Source organism: Pteropus medius, unplaced genomic scaffold (genome assembly GCF_902729225.1).
Source record: "Pteropus medius unplaced genomic scaffold, Ma_sr-lr_union100, whole genome shotgun sequence".
In the NCBI taxonomy this organism is placed as follows: Eukaryota; Metazoa; Chordata; class Mammalia; order Chiroptera; family Pteropodidae; genus Pteropus; species Pteropus medius.
In genome coordinates this window covers 3,463,609-3,482,060 of record NW_024343578.1, presented here as the reverse complement: position 1 = coordinate 3,482,060, position 18,452 = coordinate 3,463,609, and the positions used below count along the sequence as shown (strand labels likewise).

Below are 18,452 nucleotides of genomic sequence, written 5' to 3'. Positions count from 1 at the left end.
AAGGGCATACGGAAAATAAAGACTTGTTTTTCAAGAAAATCTAAAACTTAAGAACAATGAGATTCTGTGGTATGTGAACTAAAATCAACTGCCTCCCTTCCCACTCCTCAGCTGAGACAATAATTGCATCAGATTGGTGAAGTCAACAAAACAAGGCTCCCTTTCCCCCAGCTTCTAGTCTGAAAGCTATCTTCCTGGGAGTGGCAGGATATCGGAATATTTCATCCTGCCCCCCAATACCTGTAGCTGAGGATAAGTTTTGGAAGAGTGCAGCCAAGAGGTGGAAGCTTCCTTCTTATGCCCAGCTTGGACTTGTAGGGCCACTGAAAATATTGGGGTCCCAATCCACCTTTGCCCCAGACCAAAAAGTAAAGATTCCATGCTGGGTGAAGCTTGCAGAGAAGACAAAGGCTACAGTCCCCTCACCTCCACTGAGTTTTTAAAGTGGGGGTATTGCTCAGAAACATGCTATTGTCCTCATTCCCAGCTCCAAAGCTTTGCTCAGAGATTCTGCCTGGGAGAAGCAAGACATAAAACAGCACCAAATCTTTTCCTAGATGAACTGACTGCATTTGGAACAGACCATGGAAAAATTCAAGCCTCGGGCTACTCTCAAAAAAAAAAAAGGAGGTAGTAGTAAAAGGCAACTGGTAGATTCACTGAATATATAAGCTAAATTGCTGGCCACTTTGTTGGAAAGAAAAGAAGAAGCTAGGAGGAGCCTCCCTGCGGTCAGAACAAATCTCAGACACTGACTTTGAGAACTATCCCTTCAAAGGAGCCCAAATTTGATGGATCAGTCTGTGGAACAATGTATGCCCACTGGACATTGCTGAAAACAGCAAAGCAATCAGCTGGCAACTAAAAAACCTTAACAGCTGGGTGAGGTCAGGGAAAGGGAGAGTCCAGAGAGCTCTCCAAAACCCACTATCATTCCAAGGTAGCTGCAGACATGCCCAAAGCTGCACCCACTGAGGTGCAACATCAGAAGCTTTACATTGTAAAGAAAGGGGAAAGGGATAAAATAAACTTCACTAAAATAATCCAGCCAATCACTAAACAAATAATAACCACCACCATCCCCCACCCCAGGGAGGCCAGTACCCAGAATTGTAACAATATATTATCTAAAATGTCTAGTTTCTTAATAAAAAGTCATGAGACATGCAAAGAAGCACGATAATATGACACACTGAGGAAAAAAAGCAAAGAGAAACTGCCTGTGAGAACAACCAGATGCTGGATTTAACAAAGACATCAAAATAGCATTATAAATATGTTCACAGAATTAAAGAAAACCATGATTACAGAAGTAAAGGAAGGTAATGATGATAATGTCATATCAGATAGAGAATACTGATAAAGGGAAAGAAATTATAAAAAGAACCAAATGGAAATTCTGGACTTAAAAAGTGCAATAACAAATAAAAGATTCACCAGAGAAGCTCAACAGTATATCTGAACTGGCAAAAGAAGTCAATAGAGATTATATAATCCAAAGAACAGAGAGAAAAGAAAAAGAAAATTAACAGAGCCTCAGAGAATGTGGGACACCATTTAAGCACACCAATACATGTAATGGGAGTACCAGTGGGAAAAGAGAGAAAGCAGTAGAAAAATATTTAAAGAAATAATGGCTAAAAACCTCCCAAATTTATTGAAAAAGCACTAAACATCCAGGAAGCTCAATGAACTCTGAGGAGGATCAGCTCAAAGAGATCTACATAGAGACACATTAAAGTAGAAGTGTAAAATGCCAAAGACAAGGAGAAAATCTTGAAAGCAGCAAGGGAAAAATAACTCACTACATACACGGGAACCCAAATAACATTAACAGCTGACTTATCATAAACAATGGAGGCCAGAAGGCAGTGGGGTAACATTCAAAATGCTCAGAGAAAAAACTGTCAACCAAGAATCGCATAGCCAGTAAAGCTATCTTGCAAAAATCAAGGCAAAATACATTCCCAGATAAACAAAAACAATGTGTGGCTAGTAGACCCTCCTGACAAGAATTACTAAAGGAAATTCATCAGGCTGAAAGCAAGAGATCCAAGGCAATAATTTGAATTTACATGGAAATACAAAAAGCACTGATGAAGGTAATTATATAAATAACACATATGCATATTGCTTCTCTGAACTGATTTTAAAAACAACTGTAAAATACAATATGTATAGAAGATGGCAGAGGAGGAAATACTAGGAATAAATCTCACATAGACATAAATTACAGTGGCACAATCTGCCTGATGTAACTTTTTTGGAACTCTGGAGTCTATTAAAGGCTTGCAACAACCAAGGTAAGACTTTGATGGAAAATTGTGGTTAATTTCAGCCCATTTCAGCTCTTAGTACCCACCCCAGCAGGAAGCTGTGCAGATGTTCCTGGTGTGGCATAAACATAGCTTGTGTGAGCAGGATAAGCAATAAGAACCCTGTCCTCCAAGTACTGGGGATCTGTGTATTGATGGCCAATTGCTTCCAATGGTGGTTGTGTAGACACGAAGGCAGGCAGCCATTGTTGCAACCCTCACTAACATTGTTACAAACCCCTCCCCCTCCAGCAAAAGCAACTTCCAGGAGATTCAAAGGGACCAATATATGCATTGTAGGAGTCCCAGAAGGAAAACAGAAAAAGAGGAAGAGAGATTTAAAGACATAATAACCAATAACTTCCCAAACTTGAGGAAAGACATGAATATAAACATTCAAGAAGATCAACAAACTAAGGATAAATACAAAGTGTTTACTACCAGACACATTATAATCAAACTGTTGAAAGACAAAGAGAGAATCCTTAAAGCAGCAAGAAAGGAGCAACTCATCATATAGAAGGGATTCCCCAATAAGATTATCAGCAAATTTCTCATCAGAAATTTTGGAGGCTGGGAGTTAAGTAGGATGATATTTACAAAGTGAAAATAAAAAACCCGTCAACTAAATGGCAAAAATGTCTTTTTTTTTTTTTTTAAAGAGATTAAAAAGGAAACCTTGCCACTTGCCACAACGTGGATGGACCCTGAAGGCATTATGCTAAGTGAAAAAAGACAGAGAAAGAAACATAGTGTATGATCTCACTCATATGCAGAATATAAAAAAACCAAACTCATAGAAACTGAGAACAGATTGGTGATTGCCAGGGGTGGTGAGTGAGGGAAATGGTGGTCAAAAAGTACAAACTTCTAGTTATAAAATAAATAAGCTCTGAGGATATAATGTATAGCTTGGTGACTACAGTTAATACTGTATTGTATATTTGAAGTTGCTAAGATTAGATCTTAAAAGTTCTCATCACAAAAAAAAAATGTTTTAACTATAACAGGTGACATGTCAACTAAACTTATTACGGTAATCATTTTGCAATATATATATCAAATCATTATGTCATATACTTTAACACAATGCTATATACTAATTATATCTTAATAAAACTGGGGAGGGGGAAGTGAGGGAGAACTTAAGACATTCCTACATTAATAAAAGATGAAGTTTCTTACCACTAAACCTGCCTTGCAAGAAATACTAAAGAGAGTCCTGCAGGTTGAAATGAAAGGATACTAGAAAGTAACGTGAAGCTGCATGAAGAAATAAAGATCTCAGTAAAGGCAAATACATGGGCATACACATTATCAAAGCTATTATTACTGTAACAGTGATTTGTAATTCCACTTTTTGTTTTTGCAGATACTGAGAGATTTAGTAATTAAGTTTTTGGGGAGTCAAAAGTTACATATGAATTTTTGACTGCATGGGGGATTGTCAGTGCCCCAAACCCCTATGTTGTTCAAGGGTCAACTGCAGTTCTAACAGACACACACAGAACACGCTACCCAACAACAGGATACACATTCTTCTCAAGTGCTCATGGGACATTTCCTAGGAGAGACCATATATGTTATGTCACAAATTAAGTCTCAATAGATTAAGAGATAGATATCATACAAAGTATCTTCTCTAACCACAATAGGATAAAGTTAGGAACTAATAACATGAAAACTGGAAAATTTAAATTTATGAAAATAAAACATACAAATAACCAATGTATCAAAAAAGAAATCACAAGGGAAACTAAAAAATAGAGACAAATAAAAGCGATGACATAATATACCAAAACTTATGAGATGCAGCAAAAGCAGTGCTAAGAGGATGATTTATAGCTATAAACATGTTGAAGAAGATCATGAGTCAACCTAACTTTACAACTGAAGAAGTAAAAAAAGAACAAACTAAACCTAAAACTAACAGAAGGAAACAATTAAGATTAGAGATGAGATGAGTATAATAGAAAATAGAAAAAATCAATAAAACTAAAAGTTAATTCTTTAAAAAGATTTAAAAAATTTACAAACCTTTAGCTACGCTAAGAAAAATGAAAGACTCAAATTATAGTCATCCCTTGGTATCTCCAGGGGATTGGTTCCAGGACCCCTTCAGACAACAAAATTCATGATGCTCCAGTTCCCTGTATAAAATGGGTAGTATTTGCACATCGTCCTGTATACTTTAAATCACCCCTACATTACTTTTAATACCTAATACAATGTAAATACTATGTAAATAGTTATACTGTATTGTTTAGGGAATAATGACAAGGAAAAAAGTCTGTACATAGTACACATCAGCAATAATGTAACTTTCCTTGAATATTCTATCTGAGGTTGGCTGAATCTGTGGTTACAGAATCTGTGAATACTAAGGGCTGAATGTACTAACATCTGAGATTGAAGTGGGACATTACTGCCAACTATATAAAAATAAAAAGGATTTTAAAAGAGTACTATGAACAACTGTATGCCAACAAATTGCATAACCTAGATGAAATAGGTAAATTCCTAACATAAAACCTACCAAGACTGAATCATGAAAAATAAAAAATCTGAATAGACCTATAACCAGTAAGGAGATTGAGTCGGTAATCAAAACCTAACAAGGAAAGGCCCTGGACCTTTGCTGGTGAATTCTGCCAAACACTTGGAGAGGAACCGATGCCAATCCTAAAACTTTTCAGAGAGTTAAGGAAGAATGAGCACTTCCTGGCTCACTTATGAGGCTAGCATTGCCCTGGTGTTGGGGCCAGACAAGGATATTATAGGCAAAGAAAAATAACAGACTAATACTCCTTATAAACATTGATGCAAAAATCTTCAACAAAATACTAAATGACTGAGGTGTTCATGAGGGATACTGGTCTTATGATTTTTCATGTAGTGTCCTTGTTGGGTTTTGATATTAGCGTTGCTCTGGTCTTGTGGGGTGATATGGGAAATAACCCTTTTGTTTGTTTTTTGAAGAATTTGTGTAGGATTTATGTTATTTCTTCCTTCGATGGTTGGAAGAAATTACCAGCAAAGCCATCTGGGCCTTTATGGGCAAGCTTTACTTTTTCTAGATGTTGTTTATACTTTGTGTTAATGCTTAGAGTAGTCAAATTTACGGATACAGAAATTAGAATGGTGGTTGCCAGAGGCTAGAGGCGGGGACAGTAAATAGAGAGTTATTGGTTAATGGGTACAGAATTTCAGTTTTGCAAAATGAAAAAAGTTCTAGAGATGGATGGTGGTAATATTTGCAAAACACTGTAAATGTATTTAATGCTACTGAACTGAACATTTAAAAATGGTTAAAATGGTAAATTTAAAGTTATGTGTATTTTACTACAATTAAAAAATATGTGTATCATACATTGTTGAACCTATAGCATATGAAATGTATTTGTCAATAATAGCATAAAGGTAAGTGGGAACAAAGCAGTATTAGGCTAGAGAAGTGACTCCAGATAGTAACTTGAATCCAAGGGAATAAAAGAAAAGATCCTGAAATGATATATAAAAAGCTACAAATATATTCTTTCTCTTCTTTCTTCTCTGGACTTCAAGAGGCATATAGTTAGATAAAGTAACTATATTACGATAATATTTGATTTATAATATTTATAGGTGTGATATGTATAACATCACAATAAAGGGTAAAGGGAATAGGAGTAACATTTTTATATCTCACTGGAATTAAGTCAGTATAAAGCTGATTCTGATAATTTAAGGCATATATAAGCCTTAGAGTAATCACTAGGGAAAAAACTATAAGAAATTTCACAAAATAAATTAAAATGCTACATTAGAAAATATTAGCTTAATAAAAAAGAGTAACAAAAGAGAAAAACAGGAACAAAAGACAGGAGACAAACAAATCCAGACAAAGACATCACAAGCGAAGAACACTAAAGACTAATATCTCATATGAATATGGGCACAAAAATCTCAACAAAATACTAGAAGCATGATTCCAGCAACATATAAAAAGTAGTATATACCATGACCACATGGGATTTATCTCAGGAATGCAAGGATGGTTCAATGACCACAAATCAATTACTGTAACATACCATATCGATCAAATAAAAAACAAAAACCACATGATTATCTAAAGAGGGAGAAAGCATTTGGCAAACCCAATGCCTTTTCATGATAAAACAAACAAACAAACAAAAAAAACAAAAAAACACTCAACAAACCAGGAATAGAAAGGACATTCTTTAACCTGATAAAAGGCATCTATGAGAACTCAAAGTTAACAATATACTTGATGGTGAAAGACTACCCTCTAAGGTCAGGAACAAGACAAGAATGTCTACTCTTGCTGCTTCTACTCAACATTAAATTGGAGGTTCTGGCTGGGGAAATTAGGCAAGAAAAGAAGTAAAAGGTATCCAGATTGGAAAGTAAAATTAACTCCATTTGTAGATGACATGATCTTACATATAGAAAATTCCAAGAAGGCCACACATACAAAAAGTAATTAAACCCAATAAAAAAGTTCAGTAAGGTTGCAGGATACAAGGTCAATATTTTTTAAATCAAATTTACTTCTTTGGGATTAAATCTATTTAATCCCAAATGAACACAATTAGACTAGCATCAAACAGAATAAAACACTTAAGAATAAATTTCACAAAAGGTGTATGAAAACCTTATACTCTGAAAACAACAAAACATTATTTGAAGAAATTTAAGATCTAAATAAATGGGAAATCCTCCCATTTTCATGGTCAGAAGACCTAATACCGTTAAGATAGCAATACTCCCCAAATTGATCTTCAGACTAAACACAATCCCTGTAAGAATTCCAGCTGGCTTCCTTGACAAGCAAATTCTAAAATTTATATAGAATTGCAAGAGCCCCAGAATAGCCAAAAGAATCTCAAAAAAAAGAATAACAAAGTTGGAGGACTCACCTATCCCAATTTCAAATCTTACTACTAAGCAACAGTAAACAAGATAGCATGGTACCTGCATAAGGACAGACATATAGATTAATGGAATAGAACTGGCTGTCCAAAAATAAACCCATGTGTCTTTAACTTTTTTTTGACAAGGTGATAGAACAGTCTTTTCAACAAATGGTGGTAAGACAAAAGGACATCCATATACATAAGAATAAAGCTGGACCTTTACTTCATACTATATATAAACAAATAATGTAACATACATCAAAGACCTAAATGTGAGGACTAACACTATAAACCTCTTAGAAAAAAACATAGGCGTAAAACTGCATGACCCTGGATTTGGCAATGGACACCAAAAACACAAGAAGCAAAAGAAAAGTAAATTGGACTTCAATGGAATAAAAAAGCTGTTTGTTTCAAAGAACACTATCAAAATAAAAAGACTCTCCCATTCCCACAGAATGGGAGAAAATATTTGCAAATCATATATTTAATAAGAGATTTGCATCTAGGATATATATAGAACTCCTAAAAACTCGATAATTAAAAAATAACCATTAAAAAATGTACAAAGAATTTGAGTACACATATCTCCAAAGAAAATATACACATGATAAGTAGTACATGACAAAATATTCAACATCATTAGTCACCAGAGAACTGCAAATCAAAACCACAATAAATACTGCTTCGGACCTGCTAGGATCGCTATAATCAAAAAGTCAGATAATAATAAGTGTTGGTGAGGATGTGAAGGAATCAGAACCCTATTATGCTTCCAGTAGGAATGTAAAAGGGTACAGCTGCTTTGGAAACCAGTCTGGAAGCTCCTCAAACATTTAAATGTAGAATTACCATATGACCCAGCAATTCCACTCCCAGTTATGCACCCGAGAACTGAATCCACACAAAAGTTTATACCAATACTATTCATAATAGGCAAAAGGTGGAAAACCAAATGTCCATCAACTGAAGAATAGATAAGCATAATTGGTACAGTATTCCCCTTTATCTGTGGGGGATATGTTCCAAACCCCTCAGCGGATGCCTGAAATCATGGACAGAACAAAATCCTATGAATACTATATTTTTTCTTATATATACATACCTAAAATAAAGTTTATTTTATAAATTAGCCACAGTTAAGAGATTAGCAATGATAAGTAATAAAATAGAACAATTATAGCATACTATAATAAAAGTTATGTGAATGTGGTCTCACTCTCTCACAAAATATCTTATGTTACTAAATGTAAAGCATTAATATGCTGGACAAAGGGATGATTCACATCCTGGGCAGGAGAGACCAGGATGGTGTGAGTTTTCATCATGCTACTCAGAATGGCATGCAATTTAAAACCTATGAATTGTTTATTTCTGGAATTTTTCATTTAATATTTTTGTACCACAGTTGATTGTGGGTAACTGAAACCACAGAAAGTGAAACTGTAAGTAAGGAGGGGGGACTACTGTATATCAATACAATGGAATATTGTTCAGCCATAAAAAGGAATGAAAAATTGATATATGCTACTACACGGATGAACCTTGAAAACATTATGCTAAGTGAGAATAGTCACAAAATACATATATTTTGTATAATTCCATTAAATGAAATGTCTAGCATAGATAAATCTATAAGACAAAAAGTAGATCAGTGGTTCCTTAGGACTGGAGGGAAAAGAGAAGAGAGAGCCAATAAAGTAAAAGTACAAGGTTTCTTTTTAAGAGACAAAAATATTTAAAATTAACTGTGGTGATAGTTGCATATATTTGTGAATATATTAAAAACTACTGAAGTATATACTTTAAATGGGTAAATTGCATGGTATATGAATTATATCTCATTAAAGCTATTAGAAATATAAAATCCTTATTGAATTCAATCCTGATTGAGTTAAATTGATTAAATCACAGAACAGAAAATTTTTTTTCTTTTCCTATAAAGGATATTAGTGTAATAATAAGTGAAATTTAAATAAGGTCTATAGACTTAGATTAGACAATTGTATCAATGTTAATTTTCTGAGTTTGATAACTGTATTGTAGTTGTGTAAGAAAATATTCTTGCTTTTAGGAAATACACCAAAGAATTCAGAGGTAAAAGGACTTTCTCACAAATTGATAAAAAAGTAATTATACATATGAAAAAAGAGAATGATAAAGGAAAAATGGTAGAATAGTAACACTGGAAAATACAGATGAGGAATATCAGGAACTCTTTTTACTATGTTTGCAACATTTCTATTAGTCTGAAATTATATCAAAATAGAAAATTAAAATAACACTTGGATATCGTTTATTATTAAATTGGTAGAGAAGCAACTGTATTTCTAGGAATTTAAAGCTTCGCTGTTGTTATTGTTATTATTACCAAATAAATAAACAAATAAAAACCCAGAAACATAAATATCCAAAAAGAGCAACTAGTCAAGAAAGTGTTTGTTCAGGTACTTCTACCACTCTGAAAATTTTCATAATGCAGATGTGACATAATGCAATGGGAAAGAATCTGTATAACATGAACTATGATTGTTCATCACAATTAGGAATTAGCTCTGGGAGACCAGGAAAAGAGCAATGGCCTTAAAAGCACAGGAACGATCAGGAGTGACTGTTACTACTAGGAGCTGGCTCTGTTTCTGAGCTCTGTTTCTGAGCTTTTTGTTAAGCAAAAAATAAAGGCTACAAAACTGTAAATAGTATAACGCTGTTTTGTTAGAAAAAAAAGCTATGATATGGATGTGATGGATGTGTGAATAAACAAAGCAAACTACATACATATGTATAAGAGAATGAAAGGCAGTATAGAACAGTGCTTAAGAACATGAACTCTGGAATCAGACTATCTGCACTAAAGGTGAATCGTTCAGTCGATTGTGAACAGCGAGATTTTGGGCAACTCATTTAACCTGTCTGTGCAAAGAGAGTCCTCTGTAAAATGGGGATACCAGTACCAACTTCACTGGATTGTCGGAGATTTAAATGACTTAATACATGTAAAGTGCTTAGAACCTTGTGTTGCACTTTTTAAGTGCTGCTACTACTACTACTTATGAATGATAGAACAAAATCTAGAATCACTGAGTGCTAAGATTATACTAATTTTTAAAAAGTCTGTATGTTCTAAATGTTCTACAACAATCATGTCTTATTAGCTTTTTATTTAGATAAGGAAAGACAAAAAATTTTTTAAATTAGTATAGAATTGCTTGTGTTACATATACATGCCTTATTGTTTACTTTCAAATCTGGGTACATATATAATGAATCTCTCAAAAAGAAAAATATTTCAGTATAACAACAGGAACTTCAAGCAGAAAAGTCAGGTGCATCAAACTAAAATTTATTCAAAACAAAATTCTATAGTATCCTAATCAAAATCCCACCTGGCATTTTTACAGAAATTAACAAGTTAATCCTAAAATTTACATGGAAATACAAATGATATCCAAAATAATCTTGAAAAAGAAGGGCAAAGATGAAGATTCATGCTTTCTGATTTCAAAGCTTACTATGAAGCTTACTACAAAGCCACAATAATCAAGCAGTGTAGTACAGACATAAGCACAGACATATAAATCAATGGAATATAATTGAGAGTCTAGAAATAAACCCATACATCACAGTCAATTGATTTTCAACAAGGTGCCAAGACAATTCAATAAGAAAAGAATAGCCTTTTCAACAAATGGTGCTAGGACAACTGAATATTCACATGCAAAAGGATGAAATTGGAGCCCTTCCTCACAAAATACAAAAAATTAACTAAAAATGGATTATAGGCCTAATTGTAAGAGCTTAAATGATAAAAGTCTTAGAAGAAAACATAGGAATAAATCTTTGCGATCTTAAGTTCAGCAAAGCCTTCTTAGATATGACACCAAAAGCACAAAAAACAAAAACAAAATAGATACCTTAGACTGCAACAAAATTAAAACCTTTTGTGCTGGAAATAATGCCATTACAAAATGAAAAAACAACCAAAGAATAGAAATTTTTGCAAATCATGTATATGATAAAGGACTTCTACCAGAACATATAAAAAACTCTTATAACTTAATAATAAAAAGATAAACAGTAATTTTAGAATGTGTAAAAGATCAGAATAGATGTCTCCAAAAAATATATACAATAGCCAATAAGCACATGAAAGATGCTCTACATTTATTACCTATTAGGGAAAAGTAAATCAAAACTATAATGAGAAATCATTCCCTACCCACTAGGATACCTATAATTAAAATGATGACAATAACAAGTGTTGGCAAGGATGTGGAGAAATTAGAATCCTCACACACTACTAAGAATGTAAAAGTGTGCGGCCGCTTTGAAAACCAGTCTGGCCATTTGTCAAAATGTTAAACATAGACTTTTCATATAATTCAGCAATTTCCACAACTAGGTAGATACCCAAGAAAAATGAAAACATATGTCCACACAAAAACTTGTACATGAATGTTCATAACAGCATTATTCATAATAGTCAAAAAATGGAAACAATCTAAATGTTTATCAACTAATAAAGAGATAAACAAAATGTGATACAGCCATACAACAGACTATTATCTGGCCATAGAAAGGGATGATGTATGTGATACATGCTACAACGTGGATGAATCTTGAAAACATTATGCTAAGTGAAAGAAGCTAATCAAAAAAGACCACGTATTTTGTATGATTCCATTTAAATGAAATATCCAAAATAGGCAAATCTAGAGACAGAAATATTAGTAGCTGCTTTGGGGATAATGGCGAGGGGCTGCCAATGGGTAGAGGGTTTCTTTTTGGGGTAATTAAATGCTCTAACATTTAATGTAGTGATGGTGGTACAACTCTGAAAAATACTAAAAACCATTGAATTGTACACTTTAGATAGGTAAAATGTATAGTATGTTAAGACTGTTTAAAAAAATTCTATAGCACAAGCAGCTGACACAGCTAATGGGATACTCACCTCTCTCTCAAATTCATCTTCTTCTTCCAAAAGATCATACACCTGCTCTAAAAGCTGAATCCCCAGGCCCCGGATTACATCAGCTCTTAAGACTTCAACTATTCTTCTGATCTTTTCAGAACCTGGCACAATAACTAAAAAGCAATAACAAAGACAGGGGAAAATAAATACTTTCACCACTGTAGCAAGAAGAATGCAATGTTTTAAAAAACAAAATCTTGTCATGTTAAGATTCTTTTCACTTTGACAAGAGTTTAGTTTAATGATGTGATGTGTTTTTAATGACTAAAAATGTATACACAGATATTGCAGGTGTGATTCCAGACTACCACAATAAAATGGGTAACACAAATTTTTTGGTTTCCCAGCACATATAAAAGTTATGTTTACACTATACTTTAGTCTATTAAGTGTGCAATAGTATTATGTTTTTAAAAAAACAACGTATACACCTTAATTAAAATATCCTTTACTACTAAAAAATGCTAACCATCATCTGGTGCCACACAGACTTGCTCAATGCAAAATTGCCACAAACCTTTAATCTATAAAAATTACATACAACTTTTCAGGAACACACTGTTACATAAAATAAGATACACCTCATACAGAGATATCCAAGCGAAATAATAAAAAGACAAAAAATTTTGCAAGCATTATCTCCTTGGTTTGACACTTTTCTCCAATAAACATATACTCTCCAGTTTGCTGTAAAAGAATAAACTGATCACCTAAAGGTAGCTCTTTAAACTGGAGCTCCTCTGCCTCTTCCGCTACTTTCCCATGAAGAATCAGCGTGTCCCGATACTTCCGATGAAGTTTAAATTCTGACACTGGATCTGGCACTGGGAGATCTTCACAGCTCTCTTTAGAGTCCAGTTTTAGGGTCTGAGTCATCAATTGTACCAAGTCACTCATTTCATTTGTATGACCTTTCCTGGAAAAAAAAAAAAATCCCACTTGTTATTTAATTGGCTTCACGAGAATTTTTCATTAAAAATTATATGCAAAATGGTCTTTAGGAAGTTCCGCTTCCAAATGGCCAAGTATGCGCCTACAGACAGACCCTTCCACAAATAACAAGTATAAACTCTGGACAAAACACAAAAATCAACTATGTAAAGGGAAAGATTCTGGAGGGGAGTCAACACCTTTTAGCCGGGCAGGCTATAGGCAGCTAAAGTACAACAGAAAACCCACAGTCTTTCTGGCTTACAGAACCAAAGGACACAGTTTGAGATAACCACTGCCACTAGAAAGTGAGAGAGGAATCTTGGAAAGGAGAGAGCCAGAAAGAGGAAGCCCCAGATTCTGTGTATAAATTCTGCTCAACTCTTTCTAAATTACTAAGTAACTTAATTACATCCAAGTACAAAGCTCAAGGATATTTAAAGAAATATAAAAATGCCAGCTCCTAATAAGAGAAAACTGACAACATCTGGAATCTAGTCAAAAATACCAAACATGAGAAGCAGCAGGAAAATAGCACATGTGTGATGAGAAAAAAACAGGTAAAAGAAACAGACTCAAAAGTGACACAAGCGACAGAACTAGTAGACAAGGACGTTAAAGCTATTATAAATGATAGTTATAAATATATCCCATATGTCCAAAGTAGAGAAAAGCATTAAACATTAAGGAGACGCATGGAAGATAATTTAAAAATCCAAATTGAACTCCTAAAAATAAAAAGTACAATGTGTTATATACATGGGATGAGATTAACAGATTAGACACTACAGAAGAAAAGATTAGTGAATTCAAAGATATAGCAACAGATTCTATGAAAAATGAAACAGGAAAAAATGCCTAAAAAAATGAACGTCATCGATGATTTGTGGGATACCTTTAAACAATTAATATACATGTAATTAGAATCCTCAAGAAGGCAGGAGGGGGTCCAAAAAATATCTGAAGAAATAAAGGCCAAAAAATTTTCCAAATCTGATGAAAACTATAAACCCACAGACCTTCATAAGAATTCTGAATGAAAATTAGATATATCTTCATTAGGAAAGATATTTTTAGTTCTAGCATATACCAAAAATCATTTATAATGTTATTCATGACAATACTATGGATCTGAATACTACTATAAGTATACATTTAGGATTAATTCAAACAGAACTAGTTTATGAAGGGAGACAGAAAAACAAGACCTTACCCTTCTCTGGAATCTCCATCTGATTTATCAGTTGAACTTGTAGAAGAACTTAACTCTTCCTCTGAGAAACAATGGGTGAGTTTTCTTTCCTGTTAATGTTTGGAAAAACAAAATTCCACATAACACAACCAGAATGCAATACATGAAAACAGTCTTAGATGCTATGTCTAGATACAACGTGTACCTATGTCCAATTTAACAGGAGAAACTAATGGATATAAAAATTGAAGTTACTTTACCCAATGATGTCCCAGTTCACCCATGAAGTTCACAAGTGAAGCCTGAGGAACATGAAGGTGAAGTTTTACAAGGCCCTGGAAGTCTCAACTATAAAGAAATTTCCTTTCCAGAGGAAAGGAAACATTCTGGTATTCCAACTCCTAAGCAGAAGGCTGGTACCATAGGGAATATTAGCATTTTAAACTAGATAGAATGCCACCTAAATAAAAGCAACCTCAGTTTGCTCATTTGTGAGACATTGTTAAAATGTTTTAAGGATTATTTGATATAATTACATGCAAACCTTACAATTTTGGGAAATAGAGAGGATTGTCTTAATTAGTGAAACAACTAAATAATAGACTATTGTTAAAGAAACAAATCTTCATTTCTTTGAGGGCCGGAAGTTTCCATTTTTAAAAAAATAATATGTTCTTAAAAATAAATTCAGAAACTGGAATACATGGTTGGAAACCTTGCAATTAACCATTTAGCCACCAGATGAGAAGGTAAGGCACTTTGTCACAAACAGGAAACTGAGCACGTGAGACTAAAATCTGGCCAGGTAGGTGGGTATATAGGTAACATAGCAGAATAAGCAAAGTGTTGCCTAGTGGAAGCCCTCTGGAAGTCTTGTTTTAAAGACTACCTAAGAAAGATATTTAACTAGGCTACCAATTGTTTACAGGAGTGCCTGAAAAATTTATTCCCTTAAGCAAACATAATCCTTTTAATTATTATTGATCAGTTGTTTTCCTTATCAAAAGTAAAAAAGTATAACTTAAGCCAGCACTGTCCCAGAAGTAAATGGAGCTAGCATTTATGAGGTTTACTGTATTAGGCTTGCTAAATGTAGATATGTCCACCTTTTCCCTTAGAACCAAGTAATGTACCTGAGCAAAGCTTTGGTCAGAAGACAACCATCGGGCAGGGGTGGGCTGGCTTTCTTCTTGTGGCTTCCCTGGCCCCGTTGCACTCAGAGAAGCTTTCCTCACTGAAGGGCCTGAAAAAGTGACCACCCCCACCTGTTGTTTGTGGGCTGGCCTCAACAGAAGAGGGCTTTGCATTGTGTATGGAAGATACCCCAGTAAGGGCCAGCCTAGAAGTAACTCAGGCAGCATATCAATCATCACTCTAGTATCTGACAGTTCAGTTCAAAGCTCACCTCTAGGTCTACCAGCTCTGTGACCTTGTGCAAGATACTTAACCCCTCTGAGCATCAGTTTCCTCAGCTGCAAAAAAGGAATAATGCTGCCTACCTTTGACAGTTACTGTAAATATGAAATGAGATAATGCCCTTAAAATGCTTACCATAATGACATGTAGTTAGTATTCAATAAATGGAAACTGCTAATACTGTCTTTAGATAATAGTAATAGGAATGATCACAGTCCTCAGCCGTGGGCAGCACTATTCTCCCCGCTTCCTCTCTATTCCTGATAAGATAGCACTTCTTTGACCAGCAAACTCTGAACATGGAAACAAATTAAACATTCAATTTCCTGTCTGAAATATCCCAGGAGTTATTGTCACTTGAAGCCCTCTTGCTCTTTTTTAATGTCCTCTTCCACTGATAATAAAAGTTCCAGTCTAACAGCCTATGCTGATTTGTTTCTAAAAGCTTGACCAAGAAATTTCAAAATTTCTTCAGATCAGTTTCCCAGATGTATTACTGATGCTTGAAAATTCTTAATACCTCAAAATCAGAACCAATACTTATGTCCATAAGTCACAGCAACAACCTCCAATAGATGAAGGAAATAGAACAACTTTACCTGAGGGGAATATCTCTTCCTGTGACTGCTTTAGTCGCCTCCTCTCTCTTGCTGACAATGGTCTATCCTTTTAAAGAAAGTCAGAGTTATTTCCATTTCTACTCACTATTCTTATAATACCTATGATGGATGATAAATCATACAGCACTAGGAAAAGGCTTTGCACATTTTAAAGCGGTGTCCATTTGAAATCAGTCTGCAATAGGGTTACAGCTACTAGCAAGGACTAACCACAGCCCTCATTTCGGAAAGTACTGTACTCATTTTTGGAAGAGCAATTAGGGAATTTTGCACTTCTTCCATTCAGAACCTACTTAGTCTTCTTAGTTAACCACAAGTGACCATCTCTGGAACTATAAAATCTGTCCATGTCAATCAATGCTTCTGCTGAGAATCACAAATCTATCCCTTCCAGTGTTTGGCAAAAAGCCAGGCTGAAATGTTTTAACACAAAACTTCACAATATATGTAGGATTTTATAACCAAAAAAGTTTTATAAGAAGGTTTAAAAAAATCCAACATATACTCGCCACAAACCTTTGATGATGACATCTCACTGCTCCTCGAACTATTCACAGGCCCAGTGACCACTCTGCTTTGGTTTTCAGTATCCTTTTGGGTCACTGTGACATCCACTTTTTCAACAGTAGAAAGAGAAGGCAAAAGTTGAGGAGGAGCCTCTTGGAACTTAAATAATTTAAAAAGAGGGGGAGATTATCAGTTTCCTATGATGATAACCCACCTCCAAAGTTCCCCTATCAGTAAGTCTCCTATATATTTGTCAGTGATTTGCTCTCGAAAACTTTAAAACACTGAATTTTGGGGGAAAAAAATTCTGCCAGAAGTGACTAACCAGCTAAGAAGCTTATAAGAGGGTACCTATGAAAGTTACTTCAAGAAATGAGGTGTAATGTTTCATTAAAGAAAAAAAGAAATGAGGTGTCAACATGATTTTATGCAGAAGGGAGAAATTTTTCTTCAATATAACAGGAAGGATCAAAGCTTTACCCTTGTTAGCCTGTTCCTTTAACTCTCAAGATGATCCCTATCTTTGCTGGGGAAAATAAAATCCTTACTCTGCTTCCAACTTACTGATACTTGAAAACTAATATTTAGCATCTTGACATCATCACCCTTCTCCACACGTTCCTTGCATTTCTTGTGTGCCTTTTGTGGCAACTGTTAACCATTCTCAACAGAAATTGAGCTTCCTAAAGTCTATTTCACAAGCAACAGCACAACGACTTATTCCAAAGAGATCTCGGCCAACCTGTCTCTTTTCCTCACTGTGTTCAGTCTGTTCTCTTTTCTTCTGCCGTCGCTGTCGAGACAGGGAAGGTTCAGATCCAGAGATCTGTGGCTGTAAACCTGAGTGGATTCTGTCCTCTTTCTCTGTAATACATTCACCAGCAACTTGATCCTTAAATAAACAAACAAACAAACAAACAAAAACAACAACAATGAAATAGCCTTTTGAATTTCCAAATGGCCAATACCTCCATATCTACTTTTAAAATTATAAATGAAAATGAGAAGGAGTTGTCTTTCTCAAAATAAATGCTTATTTGCAGTGTTGACAGGCAAAGATGAAATGCTAATATTATTTATTCATATATTCTGGCTTTTTTCTCTTTTCTCATATTAAAAAAATAATTATTTTAATCAAATTACTCATACTGTTATTAACCTGAAACTACTGATGTTTAATTTAGTTTTTTTTAATCTTTTCATAACTTTTACTAGGTTTCCTATTCCAGAAAACTTTTTAGTTTTAAATGAAATCAATTTAATATGCATGTATTTCCCAAGTAAACAACAGTAATTTGGATGCACCATGAAAAATGCTCTTTAAAGCATCATGAAAAGAATACTGAATCTGGAGTTAGATGGGAGTCATATGTGAGAATCTTGATCTTCCTGAACCTCAGTTTCTTCATCTATGAATGGATATAATGCTTCACACACATCTGTATATCTGTTAGGGGAGTAGTGAAGATAGTGCACTAATACTAAAGTACTTAGGACTATGTCTAGCACACATTAGATGCTCAAAAAAATTAGAGCTATTACTAGCAGTAGTAATGATAAAATAAATTACCTTTTAAGTTA

At 34.4% G+C, this 18,452-nt stretch overlaps 1 protein-coding gene across 5 annotated transcripts in view; it reads right to left on the bottom strand.

Moving 5' to 3' along the window:
* NEK4 (NIMA related kinase 4) overlaps window positions 1-18,452 on the bottom strand; it is a 34,265-nt gene that overhangs the window by 2,660 nt on the left and 13,153 nt on the right. For 3 of the 5 annotated variants that reach the window (XM_039867523.1, XM_039867520.1, XM_039867524.1), the window contains exons 8-15: window positions 17,614-17,763; window positions 16,881-17,030; window positions 16,344-16,410; window positions 15,462-15,571; window positions 14,589-14,630; window positions 14,350-14,438; window positions 12,917-13,122; window positions 12,186-12,319 (exon numbers count right to left, since the gene is read on the bottom strand). In XM_039867523.1, coding sequence (XP_039723457.1) covers window positions 12,186-12,319; window positions 12,917-13,122; window positions 14,350-14,438; window positions 14,589-14,630; window positions 15,462-15,571; window positions 16,344-16,410; window positions 16,881-17,030; window positions 17,614-17,763 — 948 coding nt within the window. The remainder of the gene's footprint in view (window positions 1-12,185; window positions 12,320-12,916; window positions 13,123-14,349; window positions 14,439-14,588; window positions 14,631-15,461; window positions 15,572-16,343; window positions 16,411-16,880; window positions 17,031-17,613; window positions 17,764-18,452) is intronic. The other 2 variants (XM_039867522.1, XM_039867521.1) reach the window with 2 other exon arrangements.